Source organism: Aquarana catesbeiana, linkage group LG07 (assembly GCF_042186555.1).
Source record: "Aquarana catesbeiana isolate 2022-GZ linkage group LG07, ASM4218655v1, whole genome shotgun sequence".
Classification (NCBI taxonomy): domain Eukaryota; kingdom Metazoa; phylum Chordata; class Amphibia; order Anura; family Ranidae; genus Aquarana; species Aquarana catesbeiana.
The window spans coordinates 167,001,250-167,029,044 of record NC_133330.1 but is presented as its reverse complement, the minus strand read 5'-3'; the positions used below and the strand labels follow the sequence as shown (position 1 = coordinate 167,029,044).

At 43.9% G+C, this 27,795-nt stretch overlaps 1 protein-coding gene across 3 annotated transcripts in view; it reads right to left on the bottom strand.

The window, feature by feature from the left end:
* Positions 1 to 225: 225 nt before the first annotated feature.
* LRRC52 (leucine rich repeat containing 52) overlaps positions 226 to 27,795 on the bottom strand; it is a 191,825-nt gene continuing 164,255 nt past the window's right edge. Inside the window, exons 1-2 of one of the 3 annotated variants that reach the window (XR_012235304.1) lie at positions 12,378 to 12,711; positions 510 to 632 (exon numbers count right to left, since the gene is read on the bottom strand). Coding sequence is in view for 1 of the 3 variants with exons in the window: in XM_073592853.1 (XP_073448954.1) it covers positions 343 to 632 (290 nt within the window). In the remaining 2 variants the exon portion in view is untranslated. Of the gene's footprint in view, positions 633 to 12,377; positions 12,712 to 27,795 lie in introns of those variants that run through there. The other 2 variants (XM_073592853.1, XR_012235303.1) reach the window with 2 other exon arrangements.

Here is a 27,795-nt window from a genome sequence, read left to right as displayed (position 1 = left end):
GAGTGGGCTGAAGTGCCAGTACCAGCATTACTGGTATAGTCAACCATTTCAGTTAAGACTTTTGTTTCTGCATACTGACACTTTCAGTATATGCAGCAATCCATATATCGACAGTAGAAAACACTTACACAGCAGCATCTTATATAACTTTCATTCAGTTTCCATTTTATGGAACAGAATCTCTTATAGTTCACTGCATCAATTTTACATTAAAAAAAAGTGTAGAAGTGTGGAATTAATTTTAATAGTTTGATAATTCGCTTACATCTAAAGATTTCTGTGCTATCAAAGAAAGTGATATAATCTGATGGAAAACAGACTTGTCATGTTGTTTGTGTCTGCTTAGGCTTCTTCTTTTTTCTTTGGTTTTGGGGGTGGAGGAGGTTCTTCATCTTCTTCATCTTCATCGTCCTCACTGCTGCCACACAGTCGGTCATAGATCACAATACAGACGCCGGTTATCCAAGCCACGACTGTACCGGAGCCAAATATGACAAACCCCACCAGCATGAGGAAAATGTAGTCTTTTTCATATAGGTTGGTGAAGCACATTAGATTAATATGTTTTTCAGTATTTTTTAATAATTCTCCATGAATATGCGCAGGTGTTGTACATGTCATGTTTTCTTCATCTGTAAATTATAGAGAGAGACAGCAAAAAGTCAGATTGGGACATATATTAATATTTATTAAATACTTATTAAAAAAGACAAATGAGGAAATTTCACTTGTGTAGAAATGTTTTATACAAAAGTTTACCTAAACCAAAAACTTTTTTTCTTCAGCAGTGGTGAACACTTTTCCAGGTGCCACCTAAGAGGGGACTTTCCTCACTTTTGCCACGTACACACGATCGGAATTTCGGCCCACAAAAGACCGACGAGAGTTTTTCGACGGAAAATGCGACCATGTGTATGCTCCATTGGTCTTTTGCTGGCGGAATTCCAGCCAGCAAAAGATTGAGAGCATGCTCTCAATTTTTTGGTTGGGAAAAGTTCCTATCTGAAAATGCGATCGTCTGTGGCAATTCCAACGTGCAAAATCCCTATGAATGCTCGGAAACAATTCGACTATGCTTCCGAGCATTGAACTTCATTTTCTCGGCTCGTCGTAGTGTTGTACGTCACCGCGTTCTTGACATAATTTAGGGGAACTTTTGCATGGCCGTGTATATGCAAGGCAAACTTGAGCGGAATCCCGTCGGAAAAGCTGTCATATCTTTTTCCGACGAGACGTCCGATCGTGTGTACGCGGCATTTGAAGAGATTTCCTTTCATTTCTCGTTGTGTTTACAGGTTGCGAAATAAAGGAAAATCTTAATGGGACACAAAAAAAAAATAATAACAACCTGAACTGGAATTGAAAGCATTTACTACTATATCCAAAACTAATAATAATAAAAAAATGTTTTAGGTTTAGATGTATTTTAAAGGAAACCTTTAGCCCTCGTTCTCACCGAATCCAATTTTGAAATCGTGCGACTTCACTTGAAATCACATGATTTCAAAGCTGCAGGTCAGTGCGACTTCAGTGCAAGTCGCACCTAAAATCACAAAAAATAGTGCAGGAACCTTTTTTCCAAATCTTTGAATAGTTCCATTGCCGACAATAGGGTGCGACTTGGTCAATGGTTAAGATGAACCAGAAGTACGTCGACGCGTTTCACCCCTCCTCCAGGGTGTTATCAAAGGTCCTTTGATGACGCTCTGGGGGAGGGGCAAAACGCGCTGACATACTTCCGGTTCATGTTAACCATTGACCAATTTTCCGCCTCCGTGGACCGCACACCATACAGCCGTGAACTCGGATTTTTTTACTGAAGCCTGTCTTTGCCAAATATCCTGTAAATGGAGCTTGAAATGCGCTTGATAATTTATGTTAAGCCATATTTCACTATGAGATTTTCCCATCTATGGAGTGTGGCATATCCTTTCTGTCGTAAAGCACCCTCTTGGAAGAGTTTGTTAAGGAACCATCCCACATACCCCCTAATCAATAGATCACTGTCTTTTTTGATCCCAGACTGCGAAGCTGAGCGTCTATTGTTTTTGGTGAGTGGGGTCACCAAAGGGGGAGTCACCTCACATTTTGCAAAGCTTTGGAGCACCGTTGCACTTTTTTTATAGAAGCACCAAGCACTTTACAGATTTGTGCATATTATATTATGTATAATTTTGTTGTATTTTGATTTGTATATCACAAACACATTGATGTATATGGCACTAATCATTAGGATGTGTATTATACTTTCTATCACTTTTAAGGTTGTAGCACCTTTGCACAGTGGCTGCAGTCTTATTATTTTCACTTGTATTTTTATTTAGTACTTCAGCGCGAGTTTTGAATAGATTTACTATATTAGGGGGTGTTACCAGTCCTCTATTTCCCCAGCCCGTCGAAATGCAGCTATAACTATTGAGGAGTCTGAGGCCAAGGCACTCACCCTCGAGGCTCAATACGTTCCCTCTAGGAACCCTATTACCTGTCTAGATATGCAGGCGGCTTACCGAGAGGCGGTCCTCATAGGGGTGGCAAAGGAAAAAAGCAACAATTCGCACAAACAGTGCATCTTTGAGCAGGGGGAGAAAACTAGATGACTTTTGGCCTGGTTGTCCAGAAAACAGCAGCCTATAATAAGTATAGCTTGCATAAAAGATGGTCAAGGGACAGTTGTGAGTATATCCACTCGCTAATAATGCTCGGTTTGCCTCCTACTATAGTGCCCTATACTCTTCCCAGGTAACTTATTCAACAGAACAGCTAGGAATTTATTTAGACCAGATAACCTTTCCCACTCTTACCACCTCAGCTCGTGATCGCCTGGATATCCCCATTACTCTTAAGGGGTTACAGCAGGCTCTTGGTGCCCTGCAGACAGGAAAAACCCCAGGAGTGGATGGCCTACCCCTAGAGTTTTATAAGCAGTATGGGGAACAATTGTAGCCTAAGTTATATTACATGATAAACCAGGCCTTGGAGGAGGGTATTCTCCCTGCTTCTATGGCTGGGGCAATTATTGTGGTGATTCCTAATCCTGATAAGGATCCAGAGCTCTGTACTCTTATATACTCATATACTCTTATCTGCTCAGCAGGGTATAAAACCTTGCAGTAGTGAAATAGAATAAAACATTAACCCTACCACTGCAGTCCATTTTTTAATTTTCACATGCCTGCTAAAATGTACTTAAAACCCCAAACATTATATATTTTCTGAAAACAGCAGACCTGTAAACAAAATATGGTAGTTGCAAATATATAATATTGGGCAAATGTTTATTAAATCTATATTTTCAGCAGAAAATACATTTAATGTAAATTTAGTGCACAGCTGCACTGGACTCTGTGTGCAGCAGTTTTAGTAAATCCCCCCAATATGTCTGACCAAGAAAAAGCTACTGCAAAAATCTAGCACATTGTCCATATCAGTTTAAAGATAACTGTTAATTATGGACCTAGAACTATTCTACTCACTCTGGTGTATGTGGCTATACCAAATATATATTGGGCAATTGACACAAACTTACATACATGGGCGCCCGCATGGGGGGGGCAAGGGGCCGATCCTGGGTGGGTACCCAGGGTGCACCGCGCCCAGGCACAGCAAGCTGCCGGCTGCCGCAAAGGGGGGCACCGCAGCTGTGGCAGTCACTTACTGTTACATTTAGCAGCAGTGGCGCCGTTCAACTCCCTCCACCTGGCATCTAGCAACCAGTGGCGTCATGTCATTAGGCCGAGGCGAGGCCCCAGCATTCAGAGCAGAGGAGGAACTTCTTCCTCCTTCACGCCTGGTCAATTTTGGTTCCATCCACCTCCTCCATCTTCTCCAGGCAGCGCGGCTCAGAGCCTGAAGGAAGGAAGGAAGGGAGCACGCCTGAAGAGCTGAGTGTGAGCTGTCCACCAGCACCAGCACCTGCCTGAGGTAAGGAAGCCTGTGTCCATGCTCTGGAGCTCATCTAACAGCACTACTTGTATAATTGCGATCAAGGTGTTAAAATTATTTCATGATAGATATGCGGGAGATATCATTGCTAACCTTCTAAAAATGCTCTTTACCTGGCTGTAATGCTGACCCGTGGGTCTCAATGCTTTCTAAGCCAGAGCCTGTATGTACATCAGAAAAGTTTAAGGAAAGTTAAAAATTCTTGTCTGCACACCTCCTCCGGGTTGATGATTATAAATATGGGAACAACAGAGCCATGGTGCTGGCATTTTCAGAAAGAAAAGTCACTAGTGGAAACCTCTGTAAACATAAAAGCAGATTAGAAATTGCTAATCAGACAATGGCAGCTTGATCCTTCTATTAAAAGAGAAGCATGGATTTTTTTCCCCTCGTATTCATACTTATAACGGATGGTGTAGCACTAATAAGAACCGTATTATAGTCCAGCATGAACTTTCACTGCATTGAATAGATTATGAATCAACTCCTCTTAAAAGTCCATAACAACAACAGTAGTAAATCTTGCAAAATTCACTCCATCACCCAAACACACTGCCTCTTACACTCAAGTAGATTAAACAAGCCTAGGTATTTCTCAATATCTACTCCTCAGCAGCATGGGAATAGAACTGCAGCTCCTTCAGATAGATAAAAGCAAGCCTAGATGCTCCACAACCGCATGGGAATAAATGTAACAGCTCCTCCGCCACATGTAGTACCCAGATAGAGAGAGAAAACACTTCATAGTGCAGACATCCTAGTCATCTTCTATTGACAAATTTAAAAAATGGTTGCACTCACAATTCAGTAAGATATAACAGGCAAACAAAGGAAATGTCCAGCGCTTCCAACCAGCAAAATGGCTGCTGCATCCCAGCACACAGGTCGCGTCACACGCTCCCCCTACGTGTTTTGTCATCACTGACATCGTCAGGGGCGCGACTTGTGTGCTGGGACGCAGCGGCCATTACTGAAATGTGAGTGTGACGCCCCTGGCGATGTCCATGATCTCCGCAATCAGAGAGCTGCTGCCTGTCAGTCAGCTGCTCTACTCCTCCATGCTCGTTGGAGCGCTGAGCTGTGGATGGGCAGGGAGGGGCCGTCGTCTCAGCCTCTCAGTGGCTCGCTGAGAGGCTATGACAGCCATCAGTCCAGGCGCCTGGCAGATCCAGACTCCCAGAGTCAAGATAATGTGGTACCTGGACTGATCTGTGTGACGTCAGCAGAGAGCGGACTTCAGACTCTGCTGAAAACGGGTCACAGGAGTGCAAAATGAACCCATAGGAGAAGCCCAGCCAAACGAGCTCAGGCTGGACTTCTCCTTTAAGCTTTTGCATCAGGTTTCTCAAACCTTTGCATGCCTGCGCTTTATGTGATAATGACTAAGCCCCTCCCCTTCATGACATTGTCGAAAATGGGCTGAGCATGGCCGAGGGTAAAATGATGCCCCCCCAAATAAAGTTCTGTGGACGCCCATGCTTACACACATGCTTAGTAAGTACTTGTATGGGTGTATATACATATATATATATATATATATATACACATATATACAGTACATATATATACACACAGGATGGGGGTTGTTGAAGCCTTTCATACACTGAGCTCAAGCAGATCAAGGATAAAGAGTCCCCAGTCCATTGTCCACTGAACCACAGCTGTACATTTCCCGATCTCCCCCATCAGTGGGTGAATGCACTCCTTCTATTTGTGCTAATTGCCCCTGAAGCAGAAAGTGTGCTGGGAAATCCAAAATATTACAGCAGTTACTAAAACAAATTACATCTTGTTACCTGTTCCAGTGACAACTGTGTAAGAGGGGAGTTTGCCTCACTTTGGAGAAATTTCTCCACACTGATTGCGCCTTCTGGACAGAAAGAAAAGGGAAATCCCCCCAATGGGACACAGACAGTAAAAAAAAAATAAATATATATATATATATATATATATATATATATATATATATATATTATGGGTTTTAAACGTTTTCTTCTCTTCCTTGCAGTCTACAAAAAAGTGCTTCAAAAACACCAGCTTCCACCTGCATACAGTGCACACTCACCACCTTTTTAGCTGCCAAATCAATGTGCAGCATAATCGGCTTGTATGGTGGTAATAAAGGTAATAAATCTGAGGAAATCTCCAGTTTTGTAACTACATCCTCCAGGGGGCAGCACTCTGTTGTTCAGCATACACCATAGGCAATACGGTAGATGGAAAAACACCAAATGTTGTGCAGTACTTATTTAATGAGGAACAATAGCAACCGTACACATCATAAAAAACTGACCCATCGAGACACATAAAAGCAAAGGGAAATGACCCACTTTCACTTACATCGATCGCTGCCACTATGTGCTCCAATGTTGCAGCACTATACAAGCTCTACTCGACACACATTTTTATGTCTCTGAATGGGTGTGGTTTTTATGATGTGTACTCTTACTATTGTTTCTCATTAAATGAAGTACTACACTATATGGCGTTTTTTTATTTATTGCCAATGGTGTATGTGAACAACACCCCCCTGGAAGCAAGGGTGGATTTGAGGGGAGAGCTCTGTATTAAGGGGGGTTGATGGGGAGAATTTGGCAATTGCGTGACCATGTAACTCTGTACGCAATTGAAACTTTTATCATTTTTTCACACAACTGGGTTTTTTAATTTTTTCCGTGTAAACTAAAAAAGACGGAAACTTAGATAACCAATATTTTTTACTTTCTGCTATAAAACATATTCAATAAAAAGAGTTAATAAAATTTCTTCATGAATTTGGGCCAAAATGTATTTTGCTACATGTCTTTGGTCAAAAAAAATCCCATTGTATATTATTTGGTTTGCGTCAAAGTTAGTGTCTGGTATAGATACTAGAATTTTTATTTATGTATTTTTTCATACTAGTAATGGCGCTGATCAGCACCTTATAGTGGGACTGTGATAGTGTGGTGGGCTAATTTTTAGATTGTAAGCTCTAACGAGCCTCGTGTACCAAATTGTAATGTAATGTAATGTCTGCCCTCATGTTGTAAAGTGCTGCGCAAACGGTTGGCGCTATATAAAACCTGTATAATAATAATAATATAATAATAATATTATACAATGCCTGTGCTAATGACACTGGCACCATGTACATAGCACACTCCTCAACTCTGCACTCTGTACATAGCACGCTTTTGCACTCTGTACATAGCACACTCCTGAACGCTGCACTCTGTACATAGCACACTCCTGCACCCTGTATGTAGTGCACTCCTGAATGCTGCACTCTGTATGTGGTGCACTCCTCAACCCTGCAATCTGTACATAGCACACTCCTGCACCCTGTACATAGCACACTCCTGAACACTGCACTCTGTACATAGTGTACTCCTACAATATGTATGTAGCGCACTTCTGAACTCTGCATTCTCTATGTAGCACACTCCTGAAATCTGCACTCTGTACATAGTGCATTCCTGAAAGCTGCACGCTGTATGTAGCACACTCCTGAACCCTGCACATAGCTCATTGCTACCTTGTACATAGCTCACTCCTGAACCCTGCACTTTGTACATAGCTCACTCCTGATCTCTGCTCCCTGTACATAGCATACTCCTGACCTCAGCACCCTGTACATAGCGCACTCTTGAACTCTGCACCCTGATTATAGCACACCCCTCAACTCTGCACTTTGTACATAGTGCACTCCTGAACTCTGCTCCCTGTACATAGCATGCTCCTGAACTCAGCTCCCTGTACATAGCATGCTCCTGAACTCAGCTCCCTGTACATAGTGTACTACTGAACCCTGCATTCTGTACATAGTGCACTCCTGATTCCTGTCTGGTCTTCAGGTCTCTTCAATGGCCAGCGGGGGATGACGTCACTCCTGTGTATCCACAGGACTGACACTTAAAGCTAAGCTGCGCATGCATAGCTCAGGTTTATAGCGCCACAGAAGACAGCAACCTGGCAGGTAGGGGTATTTTATTGCAGAATAGACAGTGCATGTCTCTTCTGCAGTAAAAGTCTGCTTGCTGTTTCTTACAGCAGAACTTCAGTTATGCTTTAGCAATGCCTTTGTAAGACCATCCCACTGTTGCAGTGCAGTTTAGCCATACACACACACCCTTTCATGCAGTATGCTCTCCCCCTGGGGGGGGGGGGGTGGTCAGGGCATGGTTGAATTCTTGCATCTATTCTCCGAGAAATAAAGTATTCAAAATGTATTTGTATTATGGGGATAGGGATTTGCATAAAATTCAGGTAATAGGGTAAGGTGTCAAAGTGTGTTTTACAATTTATTTTTTATTTTTTTTAAATGAAGCACTCAGCAACATGTAAACTCAGTGTTACAATTATTTCAGGGTTTAAAAAAACAACATCATTTCAACATAAAATAAAATGATACACCTAAATTAATAAAACCACCAAAAAAACATCCAATGAAAGGCAACTATATACAGTATATATTGTTTAAGGACCTTTTTGAAGGCCTTGCTGGAAAAAACTGCTTTCTTTAAAATGGATCGACAGAAAAAAAAGTGACTGCTGCTCTCAAATCAACCACAAACTAAAATTTGAAGAGCAAGAAGAATCATACATCAGTAAAAAAACACAAGAAAGGCAGAAAAGGGTGTGATTGCCCAAGAGCTAACTTGTTGACGACACGGATGTCAAAGTCTTTTGGGTTAAATGAAGACCTGTGAACAGAAGTAGGACACAGGAAAATAAACCCCACCACTGCAATTCATAAAAGTAAAGGATAGCCGATCCTAATCTGTCGCTATGCATCTTAGCAGCTTTTCCTATTCTATCACTATAGCAGCGCATACACAATAGGGGTTATTTACTAAAAGCAAATCCACTTTGCACTACAAGTGTACTTCAAGTACATTTGAAAGTGTACTTGTAAGTGCAGTCGCTGTAGATTGCTGTAGATCTGAGGGGAAGCTCTGAAATGAAGGGAAGCTCTGCTGATTTTATCATCCAATCATGTCCAATCATGTGCAAGCTAAAATGCTATTTTTTATTTTCCTTGCATATCCCCCTCAGATCTACAGTGACTGCACTTCCAAGTGCACTTGCAATGCACTTGTAGTGTAAAGTGGATTTGCCTTTAGTAAATCAACCCCAATGACTCTACAAGGCAAATAGACTGTGCACCTTGCAAGTGCAGTTGCACTCATTTTCTCCAAAGCTTAGTGAATGTTGAAAGGCTCTCCTGATCTAGGTTAGGCAAATTCATTCTGATGGAAGCAGAAAGAATAGCGTTCCCAGAGACATTTAGATTAAATTATTTATGGTATTACTGCAGACTAAAGCTATTTGCAATGTTATTTCCAATTAAAATTGTTGACAGTGGTATTATCACAGAGAACATTTATAAAATGCAGAAGCTGCAGCATATGAAATAAACAGGAGAATATACTGTTATGGTGGTGTGGAGCATCGGATATGCAGACACTGGGGGTTATTTACAAAAGGCAAATCCACTTTGCGCTACAAAGTGCACTTGAAATTGCACTGAAAGTGCACTTGGAAGTGCAGTTGCTGTAGATCCGAGGGGGACATGCAAGGAAAATAAAACACAGCATTTTAGCTTGCACATGATTGGATAATAAAATCGGCAGAGCTTCCCCTAATTTCAGATCTACCCCTCAGATTTACAGCGACTGCACTTCCAAGTGCACTTTCAAGTGCACTTGTAGTTTGCACTTGTAGTGCAAAGTGGATTTGCCTTTGGTAAATAACCCCCACTGTCACATACAAGGTTACTATACTGCATAGTGGTCTATTACAAAAGTGAATAAATCAAACAATAAAATATAATAACTAAATATAATAGTTGTGATGACCCTGACCTACTATGGGGAAAAAAGAGTAGTACTCAAACTTGGGAACATAGAGACTAAGGTGTTTTGGGTTTGGGTTTAGTCTATTAGATACCACGAGGAGTGACTTTCTACACCTGACATGACTCAGCAGGGGCTTTCTTGGCTTGATCATGTTGGTATGACTGGCTAGATCACCAGGAAACAAGTGGAACATACATGCCCAGATTTCTAGGACTCACTGGGCAGAGTGAAGTCTGTGCACAAGAGCCAGTCCCTGAAAATTGTGTGAGGTGCCAAACTTAGGTGTCCGTTTATGAAGCAGTGATCAGCGGTGATCCCGAGGATCACCGCTGATCACAGTCCATAAACAGTTTATGAAACAGTGATAATCGGGGGAGAACATGTTTGAACTTGTTCTCCCGCCGATTATCTCTACACACGGAGAATTCTCATGAATGACACAGTAATGGCCAGTTTATGAAGCGGTAATCTCACCGCTTCACAGTCAAAATTCACACTCCCAGGTTCACCAGCTCAGAGGTGGTGAATCGGGGAGTGAAGAGGAAATCTGGGGGGATCTGAGGGGGAAGGAGGAAGATTTTTAACTTCCTTATGCCTCGTTCAGACCCCCCAACACTGTAAGCATGTCCCCCTGTCATATTTATGTGTATACATATATATACATATATACATATAATGTGTATATGTATATATATATAATGTGTGTGTATATACATGTATATATAATGTGTGTGTGTGTATACATATGTATATAATGTAGGGGGACTCATTATTTTATTAACATTAATCGTCCGTGTATTGAGCGGTGATAATTTATCACTGCTTAATAAACTGACATCTCTGTATTTCTGGTGCTGTAATCTCGTAAAGTCTCACGAGATTCCAGTATCAGGGGCCGTTCTCCACTGTTTGAAGCATTTGTAGATCTCTTCACTCCTCCGAAGGTGAAGCGATCTACAAAGCTTCATAAACAGGCACACAGAGGAGAAAGATCTTCACTGTGAATGCCGGAGAACGAAGCAGTGAATAGATTTCACTGCTTCATAAACGGACACCTTAGCCTGTACAGGCACTGACTCTTCAACTTCTCAGGCAAAGAATGCCAAACACACCAGATAACTGCCTTTAGATCTGATATCGTCTCTCATGATTTAACCACTGCACCTGTCCTGATCTCTTTAGAGTTTGCTGTCAATTGCACTTCAGGCAGGTTCTGACATAAGCAGAAACTTTCCCAGAACTGGCAAAAGCAGTTACATGAAAGCTTGTAAAGTAGTACTTCTTTATAGGAACAAGCATGGAAACAGTACAAATTATTTCTAAAAATATGTTATTTCTAGATGTCTGTGACTGATTTAGTGTGGCTAATATACTAATGAGTAGAGCACGATTGCTTTTCAAAGTAAATTGTCACTTTGCAGGGAATTTTTTCCTACTAGTGAATTTTGTGACAATTTCTCAATCGCGTGCAAGCATAATTAAAAATAAAAGAAATTATTTTTGTTTTCGCTTGATTGGATAGTAGAAGTTAGCACAGCTTTGCCTCATCCACTAAGCTGAGGGAAGTTCCCTTGTAAAGTGAACATGCTTTGCTCCTTTAGTAAATCAGCCACATTGAGTTACATAGGCAGGTTTGATCCATAGGGAAGAACTGGGACAAATAAGGATATGCAAACTGCACAGCTAAGGATATTTCCCCCAAATCAGTCTGAATAATAAAATAGAATTATGGCAACATGTTAGTACCTTGTGTAGAGAACAAATGCACATTTTTTGCTATTCATTTTAAGACATGCCATTCTCCATTTCTTATGAGCTGGCAATATGACATTATGTTAAATTTTTACCATATGCACAAATAACAAACTGTGCTTCAGATTTTTATTGTTTTAAATATTTTTAGCTTTAATTTATATTTTTGTAATAATATTTTGCATTTGACATGTCTGCAACACATCAACCAGTGCGTTAAGCTTCCCTAAATGTGTCACATGTAAGCAGAAGATGTCCCTTATTCCCATTTAAAAATGTTGCAAAAATATGCCTTTTAGTGCTTTTCTTTTTATTATCTGTTCATAACATCAAAACATGATTTTATTGTGATTAAACCCTGATAAATTAGGTAATCATATGCAAAAATGTAAAAACATTCAGGAGCAACCACAATTGAAAGCGCTGATCGGGACAGTCTTGAAAGGACAATTCACAAATGCAGGACATTCACAAGGTTCTTAGTGCAATAGATGTCCCAGTTTCCTGGCGCCAGACCATTTTTGTCTGTTCATATGCAAAAATATAAGCTGTTCTTTTAATGAATCTGTAATTGTATATGTTGTTTCTAATTCATAGAAACATGCCATTGTTGTAGTGTAATTCATGTATGACTCACTGCAGTCCAGCTTTCTTGTGTTACCTTATGTTTTATAGAAGGCAATACCTAAAGTCTTTGTAACAGCAAAGGAGATGTCCTGAAAAAGAAAGCTGTCTACAATGGGAGAAGCATGTTACTTTGTTTCTCACGTCTGGTGTTCCAATAGTCGAGCACAGCAATGTGAAAACGGCAGGGAATCATTTTAGATAATTTTATCAGCTTACCCCATCATGCTGACAACCAGCTCTTCCTGCAGCGATAGAGATACAAAAGGCAGGGAGCAGCAGAGATATATTCAGGTGACAGTTATACTATATCAATGTCACCTGGAGCATGATCAGCTGACTTGAACTCATCAGGTAACTCTCTCTGTGCCACTGATGCCAGGATCCCACTCTGCAGTGTATAACAATCTATGGTAATTTTCTGATCTTGACAGCAGGAAGCCTAGTTTCCACCAGGGCATAGGAGCTAAGACATGCCTGATCTGTACTAGTGGTCCACAGAAACAGGTTTGGGTTTAGCAATGGGACTATAACAGGTCATAATCCTTTGCTCCTCTGAAACAACTCACACATGCCTGGCAGAGAAATAGCATGGAGAATGGTAAGACAAACAGAAACAACTGGCTTAAAGCATTTGTTACCCTAAAAAAAAAAAAAAAAAAAAAAAAAAAAAAGGATCCTGTTCTTTTAAAGCATGAATAACAGCACAGTGCTTGTGCTGTGTAATTTGCCCCCCTGTATCACCTAAAATACCTGGCTGCTCCTGCCTGGCTATGCCCTCCCACCTGGAAACTGACCACAGTTTACCACATGGCTGCTGAGCCCTGACACCGTGGGTAGTTTACGTGTCTCCGTCATCCACAGCTCTCCTCTTTGCTCTCCTGTGTCTCCTATGTCCTCCTTTGTCCTCCTCCCCTCCCTGTCTGTCAGCTTTGTGTGTGAGTCACCCCTCCCTCCCCTTACAGCACTGTTCCAAGAAGTGCAAACAATACTGCACACAATCACTGCCAGCCCCTCTGCTAGGATAACCTGTAGTATATACTGTGTGCCATTTTGTAAAATTCATCTTCTAAATACCTTATTCCTTCTCCCCGATCAGCAGTCACGTGACCGCTTGTCGCTGTCTCCGATGTATGTACTACAGAGGAAGATCACATGGCCGCACGGCAAACGTCAGAGGGAGATATCGGCCCCTCCCTCCCTAGTACATACATCGGAGAAAGAGAGCGACAGGCGGTCACGTGACTGCTGGTCAGGGAGAAAGAATAAGGTATTTAGAAGATGAATTGTACAAAACGGCATACAGTATATACTACAGGTTATCCTAGTAGAGGGGCTATCAGTGATTGTGTGCACTGCTTTAACAGCCCCTTTAAAGTACAGTAGAAAGCAGGCTCAGGTCTACGAAAGTGGTCAGGTAGCAAGGCAAGGTTGGGACAGGTGGCAGCAGTTCTTGGTCAACATACAAGTCAGGGTTTGAAAGTAAGCACATATTCATGGTCAGAATTAAAGCAGTGTTAATTTTGACTTCAAATTTTGATTTACTTATAGTCAGTCTTTTGACTTAAATGCCAGTTTTAGTTATATTTTAGTCATCTGAATTGTTTTAGTCGTATTTTAGTCGACTACAATCTCCAGTACTGTCAAGAGTCAGGGAAGAGGCCAATTGTTGAGAGGGCGCCCCTCAAGGCTAAGTGCAGTGTTTCCCTGGAAATGATACAGGGAGAGCAGTGCCCAAAGGTGCACGGTTTGCCAGGGGTTTGCTGGTGATGAGCTGGCTACTTGGAAAGAGCTGAGAGTCACTGGGACGAGCCGTAGGGACAGTCCTCGGTTCAGGTAGGTATCTCCAGTAGGGCAAACCAGGAACGGAAGGTGAGGACAAGCCAGGGGTCGTACATGTGAGATCAGTCCACAAGTATCAGATGCGAACTACAGGTGAGGGAGCAGACAAGAGCATAGTCGGTGGGGCAAGCCAGGGGTTAATCAGGAGAGGATCCGAAGCAGAAGTCAAAACAAGCTGGGTCAGTAATGGGGACTCAGAATCACGAAAACACAGAAGCTCAGGAAACACTGGGAAGCTGACGATAATCCAACAAGGAACGGCTCCAACAGCAGGCTTAAATAGACCCGGATGTACTGCCCACATCAGTCACACTGTGTGTGGTGGCGGCCATGATTGCCTTGGGCGGGATTACCAGTCCTTCTTTGACCATTTCCCTGATAGTGCCCCCCGGAAGGGGCAGCCTCCGGATGCCCAGGCGAGCCCATCTTTCAGGATACCTGGTACAGAAACTCTGCGGGAGGTTAGGAGGGTGTGGGTTACTTGCAGGCTTCCAGGAATTTTCCTCTGAGGGGTACCCTTTCCACTTAATGAGAAACTGGGCTTGCTTTCCTTGCTTCCAGCAGTCCAAAATGGCCTCCACTTTAAATTCTGGTTCGCCATCTATTAGGACTGGTAGGGGCGGCTCCTCCTCTCTCCCGGGAAGGGACTGGGCACGGCTGGCTTGAGCAATGACACATGGGATACTGGGTGAATTTTATAGGATTCCGGTAAAGCAAGTTCAAAGGCCACAGGGTTGATTACCTTCTTGATCTGGAACGGGCCAACGAATTTCAGCCCCAACTTTCTAGAAGGGCAGGGCAACCGGAGGTAAGAGAGCCAGACGTTGTCTCTCACCTTGAGGTCTAGGCTGTCCCTTCTCTTCTGGTCATAATGTCTCTTCGCATCTTCCTGGGCTCTTTGCATAGTTTCCCGGAGGGTTTGGAGGTTGGACTGGAGAAGGGTTAGCCGGTCTTGAGCTACGGGTATTGAGGTTTCAGGAATGGTGTTGGGAAGAGCGGACGGATGAAACCTGTAATTTACCCAGAAGGGAGATTGGTTGGTCGTGGCATGTACCGAGTTATTTTAGGCAAACTCAGAACATGGGAGCAGGGAGAGGCAGTCATCCTGGGAGAAGGAACCGAAGCATCTTAAATATTGTTCCAGGGTTTGATTTGTGCTCTCCATTTGCCCATTGCTCTGTGGGTGGTAAGCTGAGGATAATTGCACATCAATAGCCAAGCTCTTGCAGAGACCCTTCCAGAATTTGAATGTGAATTGCACTCCCCTGTCCGAGACGATGCTAGCAGGGAGACCATGTAATCTGAAGATCTCCCTGATGAAGATATCCACCATTTCCTTAGAGGTAGGTGTGCCCATCATGGGCATGAAGTGCGCCATCTTGGACAGACATAATAATATAGATATTACAGCGCTAGCAAACATAGTATTAATGAAAGGGAAAAAAACAAAACATTAATAACAAAAGTAAAAGTCCATATATAGTGACTGATGTGCTTCAATCCAACAAAAGTGCAAAAGTGCTCCAAAGGTTTCAGGTGTACCGCAACACCCCCTCCCATGTCCCCACTCACCAAATGTAGTAGACCCTCAACTTTTCAGTCTAAGGGTCACTTCAGGCTTAATAGTGATGGCCAGAAATGGCAACTTGAACATCAGATCATCCAATAAATTTACTAATGCCGTGTACACACGAGCGGAATTTCGGACAAAAAAAGTCCGGTTTTCATCGTATATTCCGACCCTGTGTATGCCCCATCGGACTTTTTCTGTTGAAAATTCAGACGGACTTAGATAGAGAACATGTTCTGTATTTTTCCAACGGAACAAATTACTATCGGAAAAAATGATTGTCTGTATGCTGTTCTGACGCACCAAAAACGACGCATGCTCTGAAGCAAGTATGAGACGGAAGCTATTGGCTAATGGCTATTGAACTTCCGTTTTCTAGTCCCGTCGTACGTGTTGTACTTCACCGTGTTCTGGACGGTCGGAATTTGGTGTGACCATGTGTATGCAAGACAGCTTGAGCGGAATTCCGTCGGAACTCCGTCGTAAAAACCTTCAGAGTTTATTCCGACACCAAAACCGGTCGTGTGTACAGGGCATTAGTTGAGAATACTCGGCCAGAATAATAGATACCTGTATGCTCTACATATTCAGTCAAAGGGATCGCTAAGACAAGGTCTTTCTATATATCTTAATTAGAGATATGCATCTTGGGTATGCTTGTGATTAGGGATAAGGCGAACACCCCCCCGGTTCAGTTCACATCAGAACATGTGAACAGGCAAAAAATTTGTTTGAACACGCGAACACCGTTAAAGTCTATGGGACACAAACATGAATAATCAAAAGTGCTCATTTTAAAGGCTTATATGCAAGTTATTGTCATAAAAAGTGTTTGGAGACCTGGGTCCTGCCCCAGGGGACATGTATCAATGCAAAAAGAAGTTTTAAAAACGGACGTTTTTTTCGGGAGCAGTGATTTTAATAATGCTTAAAGTGAAACAATAAAAGTGTAATATTCCTTTAAATTTCGTACCTGGGGGGTGTCTATAGTATGCCTGTAAAGGGGCGCATGTTTCCCGTATTTAGAACAGTCTGAGAGCAAAATGACATTTAAAATAAAAAAAGTAATTTAAAACTACTTGCATACCAGACCTGAAGGGCCTGGTAATGGAATTTAGGGGGACCCCAACGCCATTTTTTAAAAAAAATTTTGGCCGGGGTTTCCCTTAATATCCATACCAGACCTGAAGGGCCTGGTATGGAGTTTAGGGGGACCCCCACGCATTTTTAAAAAATTTTGGATCGGGGTTCCCCTGTGGGGAAAACCCATGCCGTTTTTATCAATAAATTATTATGTGTATTGTCGGACCGACAATTCATTATAGCCGCAAGTAGTTTTAAATGACTTTTTTTCCTTTGAAATGTCATTTTGCTGTCAGAATGGGAAACATGCACCCCTTTACAGGCATACTATAGACACCCCCAGGTACGAAATTTAAAGGAAAATTACACTTTTATTGTTTCACTTTAAGCATTATTAAAATCACTGCTCCCGAAAAAAACGGCCGTTTTTAAAACTTCTTTTTGCATTGATACATGGCCCCTGGGGCAGGACCCAGGTCCCCAAACACTTTTTATGACAATACCATGCATATAAGCCGTTAAAATTAGCACTTTTGATTTCTCCCATAGACTTTTAAAGGGTGTTCCGCGGCTTTCGAATTTGCCGTGAACACCCCAAATTGTTCGCTGTTCAGCGAACTGGCGAACAGCCGATGTGCGAGTTGAACATGAGTTCGACTTGAACTTGATACTCATCCCTACTTGTGATTGCTTTGGTTCTTGATCCTGGTATTGCTGGCAGCATTCAACCAGCACACTAATGGTTTAATTCTACAGAAGTTCAACAGCACCAAAAAGAGAGAAGACTCCTCTGGCCAAATCTGGACTATTGTGGCTAATTTCAGCAGGATAATTTGGAGACGTCAAATGCTCTGTAGAATTTATGAAACTGTGGTATTGTTGAAAAGTAGACTGGCTCTAATCACACATTCTAAATGTGTTTTTTACTGAACTAATCATTATTAGTTCAGTAAAAACCACATTTAAAATGTGTGATTAGAGGCAGTCTACTTTTCAACTATACCACGGTTTCATAAACTCTACAGAGCATTTGGACTCTGTCTCCAAATTATCCTGCTGAAATTAGCCACAATAGTCCAGATTTGGCCAGAGGAGTCTTCTCTCTTTTTGGTGCTGTTGAACTTCTGTAGATATAAACCATTAGTGTGCTGGTTGAATGCTGCCAGCAATACCAGGATCAAGAACCAAAGCAATCACAAGCATACCCAAGATGCATATCTCTAATTAAGATACATGGAAAGACCTTGTCTTATCGATCCCTTTGACTGAATATGTAGAACATACAGGTATCTATTATTCTGGCCGAGTATTCTCAACTAAGGAAATTTATTGGATGATCTGATGTTCAAGTTGCTATTCCTGGCCATCACTATTAAGCCTGAAGTGACCCCCTAGACTGAAAAGCTGAGGGTCTACTACATTTGGTGAGTGGGGACACAGGAGGGGGTGTTGCTGTACACCTGAAAACTTTGGAGCACTCTTGCACTTTTGTTGGATTGGAGCACATCAGTCACTATATATGGACTTTTACTTTTGTTATTAAAGTTTTGTTTTTTCCCTTTCATCAATGCTATGTTTGCTAGCGCTGTAATATCTATATTATTATTTTGTTCAAGTGGTTAGCACTTTGTGTACAGCAGCTGCACTTTATCCCTATATATATTGTTTGTTTTCACTTTAGGTCAATTTTAAAAACACTTGTGACACTCACAGCACGGGTTTATATATTTAGTAATATACCGTATTTGTATACATCTTGGACAGGCAGTCTACCACAACAAAAATGGTTGTTTTTCCTTTTGAAGTGGGCAGATCAACAATGAAATTCATGGAGATTTCTTTCCACAGTTGCTCTGGTACCGGTAGCGGTTTTAACAGGCCCCAGGCTTTGGCCCCCTTGTTGCATTGACAGACCATGCAGGAGCGCACGTATTGTTTGCAGTCCGGTTTAAAAGTAGGCCACCAGAAGGACCATGAAATCAGCTCAGTGGTTTTTGTAACTCCGAAGTGACTGGCTACTTGGTGATCGTAAATAGACTTCAGGATTTGCAGTCTCGCTTGTTTTGGGACAAAGACCTTGTTTTTATGCCATACGAACCCCTCCTGGCTCCCGAGTAGGAAAGGCTCTGCCTCCCTGCATTGGGATGAGGCTTGCTCAATTGTAGACTGGAGATCCTGCTGAAGCAATAGAAAATTCTGTTCTGATAGAATAGTGTTGGGTGTTGCTTCCTCTGGGGTATCAGGGAACATGCGGAAGAGGGCATTAACTTTACCATTTTTAGATCCTGGCTGGTAGGTGATATGAAACTGGAAGCGAGAAAAGAACAGGGCCCAGCGAGTCTGGCGGGGTCTCAACCTTTTGGTGGACCGGAGGTACTTCAGATTTTTGTGATCTGTATAGATCATATTGGGGTGACTGGCTCCCTCCAGAAGTTATCTTCATTCTTCCAGAGCTGTCTTTATGGCAAGAAGCTTCCAAACCCCTACATCGTAATTCCTTTCCAGAAGGCTCATCTTACATGAAGAGAAGGCGATGGGGTGAAATAGTGCCTTAGGCCCCTAGCCTTGTGACAAAATGGCTCCTGTGGCAATTTCAGAGGTATCAACCTCCAAGACATAGGGTAGTGCAGGATCAGGGTGTTGAAGAATCGGAGTAGAAGTAAACAGGGATTTAAGGGTATCGAAGGCGGTCTGTGCCTCAGAGGACCATTGGATGCGTGTATGCAAGCGGGTAGTTTGAGTGATGGGGGTGGAGAAGCCCTTAATAAATATCCTATAGAAATTGGCAAAACCAACAAACCTCTGCACACCCCTCTTATCCACTGGTCCTGGCCAGTCCACAATAGCTTTGACCTTTTGGGGGTCCATAGCGATCCCCTTGGTAGAGATAATGAGGCCTAGAAACAGGATTGATTCCTTCTTGAAACTCAAACTTTTCAGCCTTTGCATATAGACCATGTCTCTTAAGAGTGCCTAGCACCTTCTTTACATGAGACCTATGGAGTTCTAGGGTAGCTGAGAAAATAAGGATTCCATACAGGTAGACAACAACAAAGTGGTCCAGGAGATCTCGGAAAATGTCGATTACCAGGTGCTGGAAGGTGGCAGGTGCATTGCAGAGTCCGAAGGGCATGACCAGGTACTCGAAGTGGCCTAAGCGAGTTCAGAACGCTGTTTTCCATTTGTCACCCTCTTGGATGTGCCTGCAGCCATGGGATGCCCAAGATTACCGGAAACATGGGAGAATATAGGATGTCCAATCTGAGAAATTTCTGGTGGCCTGACTCGGTGGAAACGAGGAGAGGAGTGGTTGCATAGGTAACGGATCCAGAACAAGGTATGGAGCTATCAGCCAAGCAAACGGTAAGGTGTTGTTTTTTATGTCTCGCTAGCTCATCTTTGAGTGACTTTGACAGGCCCTGATGGTACTGATACCTCAAAGCCGCTTCATTCCAGCCTGTGTCTGCGAACCACTTATGGAAGTCCACCATATAATCTTCCACCAGCTGCCGCCCTTGCTGTAGGGTGTGCAGGGCAGTTTCAGCAGCGGCCACCCACTGCGGATCGTCGTACAATTGCACCATGGCCTCAAAGAAGGCATCTAGGGAATTAATGATGGGGGGCACCTTTGTTCCAGCAGGCCCTGGGCCCAGTTCTGGGGTTCCTCGGACAAGAGCAACATCATCAATGCTACGTTGACGGTCTTGAGGGAGAACGTGCGCGGTTGCAGGGCCAGGTACAGTAGGCAGGCGTTCTTGAAAGTGCGGAACTTCTTCCATTCCCTGTAGAAGTGCTCTGGGGTTGGTGCCCGGAGTTTGGGTGGTGGAAATACTACTGTAAGTTGGAGGTGGTGTGCTCCGATGCAGAAGAAGCTGCTGCAGTGCTGGCAGAGGGTGAGCCTTTATCTGGCTGGGCAGGTGGTGCTGCCAATTGCTGTAGACGCCCTTCCAGCTGGAAGTAGCCCTCCTGCAAATGTTGCACTGCCTGTGTAAGGGCGGAGACTTGCTGGCACAGAGCCTCTAAAGGGACACACCTCCATTGGCCTCTGACATCTTGGCTGGATTATACTCTCAGGAGTCAGGGAAAGAGGCCGATCGTTGAGAGGGCGCCCCTTGCTGCTAAGTGCAGTGATTCCCTGGAAGTGATACAGGGAGAGCAGTGCACAAAGGTGCACAGTTTGCCAGATTTTTGCTGGTGATGAGCCGGCCACTTGGAGAGAGCTGAGAGTCGATGGGACGATCGGTAGGGACAATGAGCGCTGGATTCAGGTAGGTATCTCCAGTAGGGCAAACCGGGAACAAAAGGTGAAGACAAGCCAGGTATCAGGAACCATGAATCAGACCGAGACAGAAGTATAGTTAAATCACACTTGTTTAATAATAATAATAAGGTAAACAGAGTAAGCATAGTCAAAACAAGCCAGAGTTCAGTAACCGGATCGAGTAGTCAGCCAAGCAAATGTCAGAGAGCCAGAGATAAACGTAGTAGTACAGCAAGCAGGATCAGGAGCCAGGAGGAACGTCAGCTGAGCAAGTCTTCAACAGGAACGTAGGATAAAATCTCTGTGATGTTGACAAAGGTGAACGCAGAGATCAAGTGTGCTGGACGACTTTAAGTAGGCAGGACTGACGAGCAGAATCAACAACAGCTGGATAACTGTGGAGAGAGATGGGAGCTGGCAATTAGCCGACAGCTAAGCGGCCAGCTCAGAAAAGGAAGGGCTGAGCCCAGCCCTGGCAGTACCCCCCCTCAACGACCCTTCCCCCTCGGAGGACCACCGGGCTTGAGGGGATAAAGTCTATGGAAATCACGGAGGAGGACAGGGGCATGTACGTCCGAGGATGAGACCCAAGAGCGTTCCTCCGGACCGTACCCCTTCCAATGCACCAGGTACTGTATGCACCCACGAAACCTACGGGAGTCAACAATGGATTGTACTTCATACTCCTCCATCCTCATGGTTCTCAACCTGTATAGGGTGAGGATGTGGCACTGAGATGGTAAAGCGATTGCAGACCAAAGGTTTCAATAAGGAGACATGAAACACATTTAAGATGCGCATACTAGGAGAAAGGTCCAAGGCATAAGCCACTGGGTTAATCCTGCGAAGGATACGGAAAGGCCAAATAAAACGAGGTGCGAACTTCACAGAAGGAACACGAAGTCGGAGGTTGCGAGACGACAGCCAGACTCTGTCCCCAACCTGGTAGGAAGGTGCAGGCAGGTGTTTGCGGTCAGCATGGAGTCTGTACCTATTGTTAGCATGTTGCAAAGCCTCCTGAACTTGTGCCCAAGTGGAACGAAGGCCACAGAGATGTTCCTCTAACGCAGGAATACGCTGCGGAACAAACGAGTCAGGCAACATGGAAGGTTGGAAACCATAATTAGCCATAAACGGGGACAATCGGGAAGCTGTTGTGAGCAAACTCTGTCCACGGTAATAGGTCTAACCAGTTGTTATTATGGTCAGAAATATAGCAACGTAAGAATTGCTCCAAGGACTGATTGGCTCGTTCTGCGACCCCATTAGACTGCGAGTGATACGCAGAGGAGAAAGCAAGCTGAATTCCCAACTGTGCACAAAAGGCTCACCAGAACCGATAGACAAACTGACTGCCCCTGTCCGAGACAATCACCTTGGGTAGCCCATGTAAGCGAAAGATCTCCCGAGCAAAAATGGAAGCCAGTTCCTTAGAAGTGGGCAGCTTCTTAAGTGGAATACAATAACACATCTTTGAGAACCGGTCAACCACCATAAGGATAACAGTGTTGCCTTAGGAGTTGGGTAACTCCACAATGAAATCCATAGGCAGGGGGGTCCAGGGCCTCTCCCCATTGGGTATGGGTTGTAGGAGGCCCACTGGAAGGTGTTGTGGAGTCTTACTCTGAGCACACACGGAACAGGCAGCTACGAAGGCAGTTACATCAGCCCGTAGACTAGGCCACCAGAATTGTTGGGAAATGGCCCAAACAAGTTGATTCTTCCCAGGGTGGCCAGCTGCCTTGGGAGAATGGTAAGTCTGGAGCACAGCAGTACGGAGACTGTCTGGGACAAAGCAGCGGTCACAAGGTTTCTCAGGAGGAGCATGGACCTGAGCAGCAAGAATTTTGTCAACCAAAGGAGAAGTAAGACTGGTTCGAACTGTAGCCAGAATACGATCAGGAGGAATCACAGGAACCAGAACCGACTCCAACTTGGAAGTGGAGGTAAATTGTCGTGACAGCCCTTACATTCTTAGTACCGGGTAAGAATGAGACAATGTAATTAAAACTCGACTAGAAAAGAGCCCATCACGCCCTTCTGGGAGAGAGGTGCTTAGCCTCAGACAAGAATGTGAGATTCTTATGGTCAGTAAGAATGAGAACTGGCACAGTGGTACCTTCAAGGAGATGTCTCCATTCTTTCAGGGCTAATATGATCGCCAACAGCTCTCTGTCACCAATCTCGTAATTGCACTCTGCAGGTGACAATTTCTTGGAAAAGTAGTCACACGGATGCATAGCGCTCTCAAAGTTAGGACGTTGAGACAGAAGGGTGCCAACTCCAGTCTCGGAAGCATCAACTTCTAGGATAAAAGGCAACGTAGGATCAGGATGTGCCAAAACAGAAGCAGAAACAAAGGCAGCCTTGAGACTCTCAAAGGCCTTAATGGACTCCGGAGACCAACTCTGTGGGTTACCGTTCTTTCTGGTCATATCAGTCAGGGGCTTGACCAGAGACGAGAAGTTACGAATAAACTTTCCGATAATAGTTGGCAAAGCCAAGGAAATGCTGCAGAGGAAGTAAACCCATGGGTCGGGGCCACTGTAGGACTGCCGAGTCCATCGAAAAACCAGCAGTGGAGATGACATTCACGATGGAACTCGCACTTCTCCAGTTTACAGTAGAGATTGTTTTCTCTTAGTTTCTGAGGCACACGATAGACATCTGTGTGGTGGCTCTCCTGGGACTTGGAAAATATGAGAATATCATCGAGATAAACATAACTGCAACAAATCTCGGAGGACATTGTTAATAAATTCCTGGAAAACTGCTGGGGCGTTACAAAGGCCAAAAGGCATTACGAGGTACACGATAGCAGGAGACGAGGATTTGCGGATGAAACCTTGAGAATGTGCATCTGCAACATACTCCTCCATGGTCTTATCCTCCAAGACCGACAAAGGGTAAACCCGGCCACGAGGGGGTATGGCACCAGGTTGAAGGTCAATTGCACAATCATAAGGCCGGTGTGGAGGCAAACTACCGGCTTGACCTTTGTCAAAGACATCGCTAAAATCGCAGTGCTGCTTTGGCAGGAAGGAGAGTGAAGAGGTGCACAGGACCTTGGCTACCTTCTGGAAGCATGTCTCACTGCATTGTGGTGACCAAGAGAGAGCCTCAGCACGGAGCCAATCAAAAGAGGGGTTGTGCCTCTGTAACCATGGATAACCAATAACCGGGGGGGTGAAATAACCTAGGTGAGAAAATAACTTGGAATTGTATTATCTCATGGTGAAGAGCCCTAAGGCCATGGACAACGGAACTGTCTCATGAGTCACATGGGCGGGCTGTAGAGGTCTCCTGTCAAGAGCCTCAATAGCAAGTGGAGTGTCATGCAGCTGCAGCGGAATCGAGTGCTGCGATACAAAGGCAGCATCAATGAACAGGCCTGCAGCCTCAGAGTCGATTAGAGCCTAAATATATAAATAGGATACCAGAGCAGAACACGAAGGGGGTGGTCTTCCTGGACCCAAAGACAGTTACTATGGATATAGTGGACAGTATTGGGAGAGTGGGTTTTTATAAAAATTCCAAAGTTTTATTGAAGTATCAAAGGCTAAAATTTTTCACAGATGTCATTAAGAAAAAGTTGAAAAAAGTTGATCCATCATACATTAATGGATGGGCTTAGCGCAGTGGTTCTCAACCTGGGGGTCGGGACCCCCTCGGGGGTCGAATGATGATTTGTCAGGGGTCACCAAATCCTGGGCTGTTCCTGAAGCCTGCACCGCTCTCCCAGCCTTTTTGCGGCCACCCAGCTGGGCTGTTCCTGGAGCCCGCGGCTGCCCACTCAGTCTCTTCGCAGCCGCCCATTCAGTTCACGTCATGGCTGGGGGGCAGAAACTAGAGATCAGCTGACTGGTGAGGAATGCAAAATGGGAGGGGTTGGAGGAGACCCTATCTCTTGATTTCGGTAAAGGTGTCACTGCTACGAGACACCACAAAGTCGGAGACACAGTGAGTAACACTACCTGTGATTATAGTTGCCATTAAAAGTCCCCACTACAGTTCTCATGTCAGCAGAAGACCTTAAACAAGAGCACCTAAGTTGGCTGATCAGAATTCCCCCAGCATTGCCACTCAACCCATCTCCCCGCCAGCTCTGCCACTCCTGTTCCCCCACCAAGAAGTAAGAGAAGGAATAAAAATAGAGAATACATAGAAGGGAGAGGAAAGAGGGGGAGGAACAAAGTAAAAGGGAGAGAAAGAATAAGAGAAAGAATAAGGAAGACGTCTAGAGAGAGGGAGGGGGGAAAAAAACAAGAAAATAGGATAGAGACAGATAAAAGGGAAAGAAAGGAGAACAAAGAGAAAGAGTGGTACATCCTAAAATGTACCATAAGGGGTTTTAATACTGTAGGAGTGGAGGGGGCTCAGGGAGCGCTAAATATCTGTGGGTTGGGGGCGCAAATGACTTGTCTTGCCTTGGGTGCTGACAACCCACGCTACGAAAATAATTTTACTGTTAGGGGTCCCCACAACTTGGGAAATTTTATCAAGGGGTCACGGCACTAGAGAGGTTGAGAACCGCTGGCTTAGCAAATGCAAAGTGTTCATACGGTATGCCCATTAACCAGACCCACAGACAATAAACAAACAATAACATACATATAACACACACGGTGCAGGTGCCTGCATTACCACAGATACACAAGGCCCCTATGGCTAAACGCCAAATAGAAATTAAATAACAGATAGCTAATTACAAAGGGGCATTGTGCATGTGTGGCCCCCCGGGGAGGCGGGGATTTGGAAATTATACTGACAAGAGATGGGCCGCTAAACAGGAGATAGCTTGACTATAGAATAACCACAGTGTACTGGATGTTCTTGGTAAATGGAATGGAGGAACTTCAAAACGTAAATTCGCATGCGCATGCTTCAGACATTTCATTCACAAGCAATATGTCCATTCCCAAAAATTGATTAAGCAGCGTGGAATTCAGAAAATCTCTATCAAAATGTAGTGACAGGTGAATATGGATCAATTGATTAGGTGACAACTGCCAAGTGCTACCCGCCTTAAACAGGATAAGGTAGATGAGAGTAACCTGGAACTGTCCTTTTACTCAGTATATATCATCTAGCAGTAGTTGAATGTATATCACTGCAAATTGTCCCAGGATCCACGTTCATATCTAAGCCATGCCAATTATGTGTTTCAAGAGATCTGTGCAACAATGCCAATGTAAACAAATGCTGATATTGGTTACGTTACCGCCTCTTGATTGTGTGAGAATGGCAGTCAAAGTCTCCTGTGCTTCCGCGGCAACACATCAGCTCCGTAGCTTCTCCGACCATTGTGGAAAAGTTAGACCACAGATGCTGTCTGTGACATGCTGTGTCATAAGTAAGCGTGTTTGCTGGCACTCCGCTTGTCCATGAGTTCAGGCTATGGCAGTGTCATATGGCAGGTAGTAGCCTTGGTGTTATTGGCTCCGTCTGGAAAAATTCAGTTCTCCCCTACAGAAAGTCCCCGTCTCCCATTAGAGTTGGGAGATGACTGGAGCGGCGTCTGCAAACCGTGATTATGTTGACGCGTTTCGCAACGTCATGTCACGTAGCTTCAACTGGACATGGAAGGGGCTGGCAGACATTTCTCCCTCTTATTGCTCTGAGATGCTGTCGCCCCTCCTCCTTCAGTTTTTTGCAGTGAATTTAACAGGGACGGGCTAAAAAAACAACAACAAAAAGCCCGGTAGATCTTCTTCTGTGTGTCTGACATTGGTCTACGGTTTCAAAGTTCTTATGATAAGCTAATCACATCAAGCAATTACACAAAAATATATATAAAGAAAGCAAAGAAAGCAGAGCCCATTTACACTGCACCTCCCAGCTCCAGCCTTTATCCTCCTTAGATCCCTATAATCGTCAAACAGGACGTATACCATAACAACAGTAGTGTAAGTAGAGATAACAATGCTGTTGTTTTCACTGACAGGAGGGGAAACAAAAATAGGAGTAAGATCATATGGTAAAAGAGGCATAGGAAGTGCAGTAAGAGAAGAGAGACGAGAAGAGAAACAGGGAGAATGCCGAGGAGAGAAGGTCCGTGGCCGCTTACATCAACAGATAGAATAGAAAATCTATATTAGATATTCAGGAGAGAGGAGGGGGCATGTGGAGGAAGGGAAAGGGAGGGAAAGAAGGGAGAAGAAGGACCAAGGGGGGAGACCATAGTAGCACAATAATTAAAAAGAACGGGTTCTTATTGATCCAAAAATGGTTGCATACTCAGTTCAGTATTCATAACCAAGGGTGCAAGGGACTTCAAAGTATATATCCACCATTTTTCCTTTTGTAGTAGGATACAATTGAAGTCCCCCCTTCTTGCTGGTAGCTTTAGGGTATAGATACCCTTTACCCTTAATCCGTCAGTTTTACTCTGGCCCTTTTAGTCTTACCAAGATATATTTTTGGACATGGGCATGTAATCATATATATCACTTTAGTAGTGGAACAGTTGATCAAGTCCTTAATCACATATTCCTTTTACCCCATAGCGTCCTTAAATATGTCAGTTCTGTCCACAAAGGGACATATCTGGCACTTTGTACAGGGGACCATACCCTTGCAACGCGGGTATTCAGATAGCCAAGTAGGATCCTGATGTCTGGTAAACTCAGAGTTGATAAGAATATCCCCCAAATTCTTTGATCTACGTGCCACCATCTTGGGTCCATCACCCACGATGTTAGCCAGGTTTTTGTTGTTAGTTCAGATGCTCCAGTGTTTCTCTAGGATTTTGCGTATAGAGTTCCATTGGGCCCCATATGTCGTGATCAGTCTTACTGGGCCTGGTTCCATTGTCTTTTATTCCTTTTTGTTGTGGTCCATAATGAGCAAGCTTGCTCTACTTCTGACCGCAGCCCTACGTT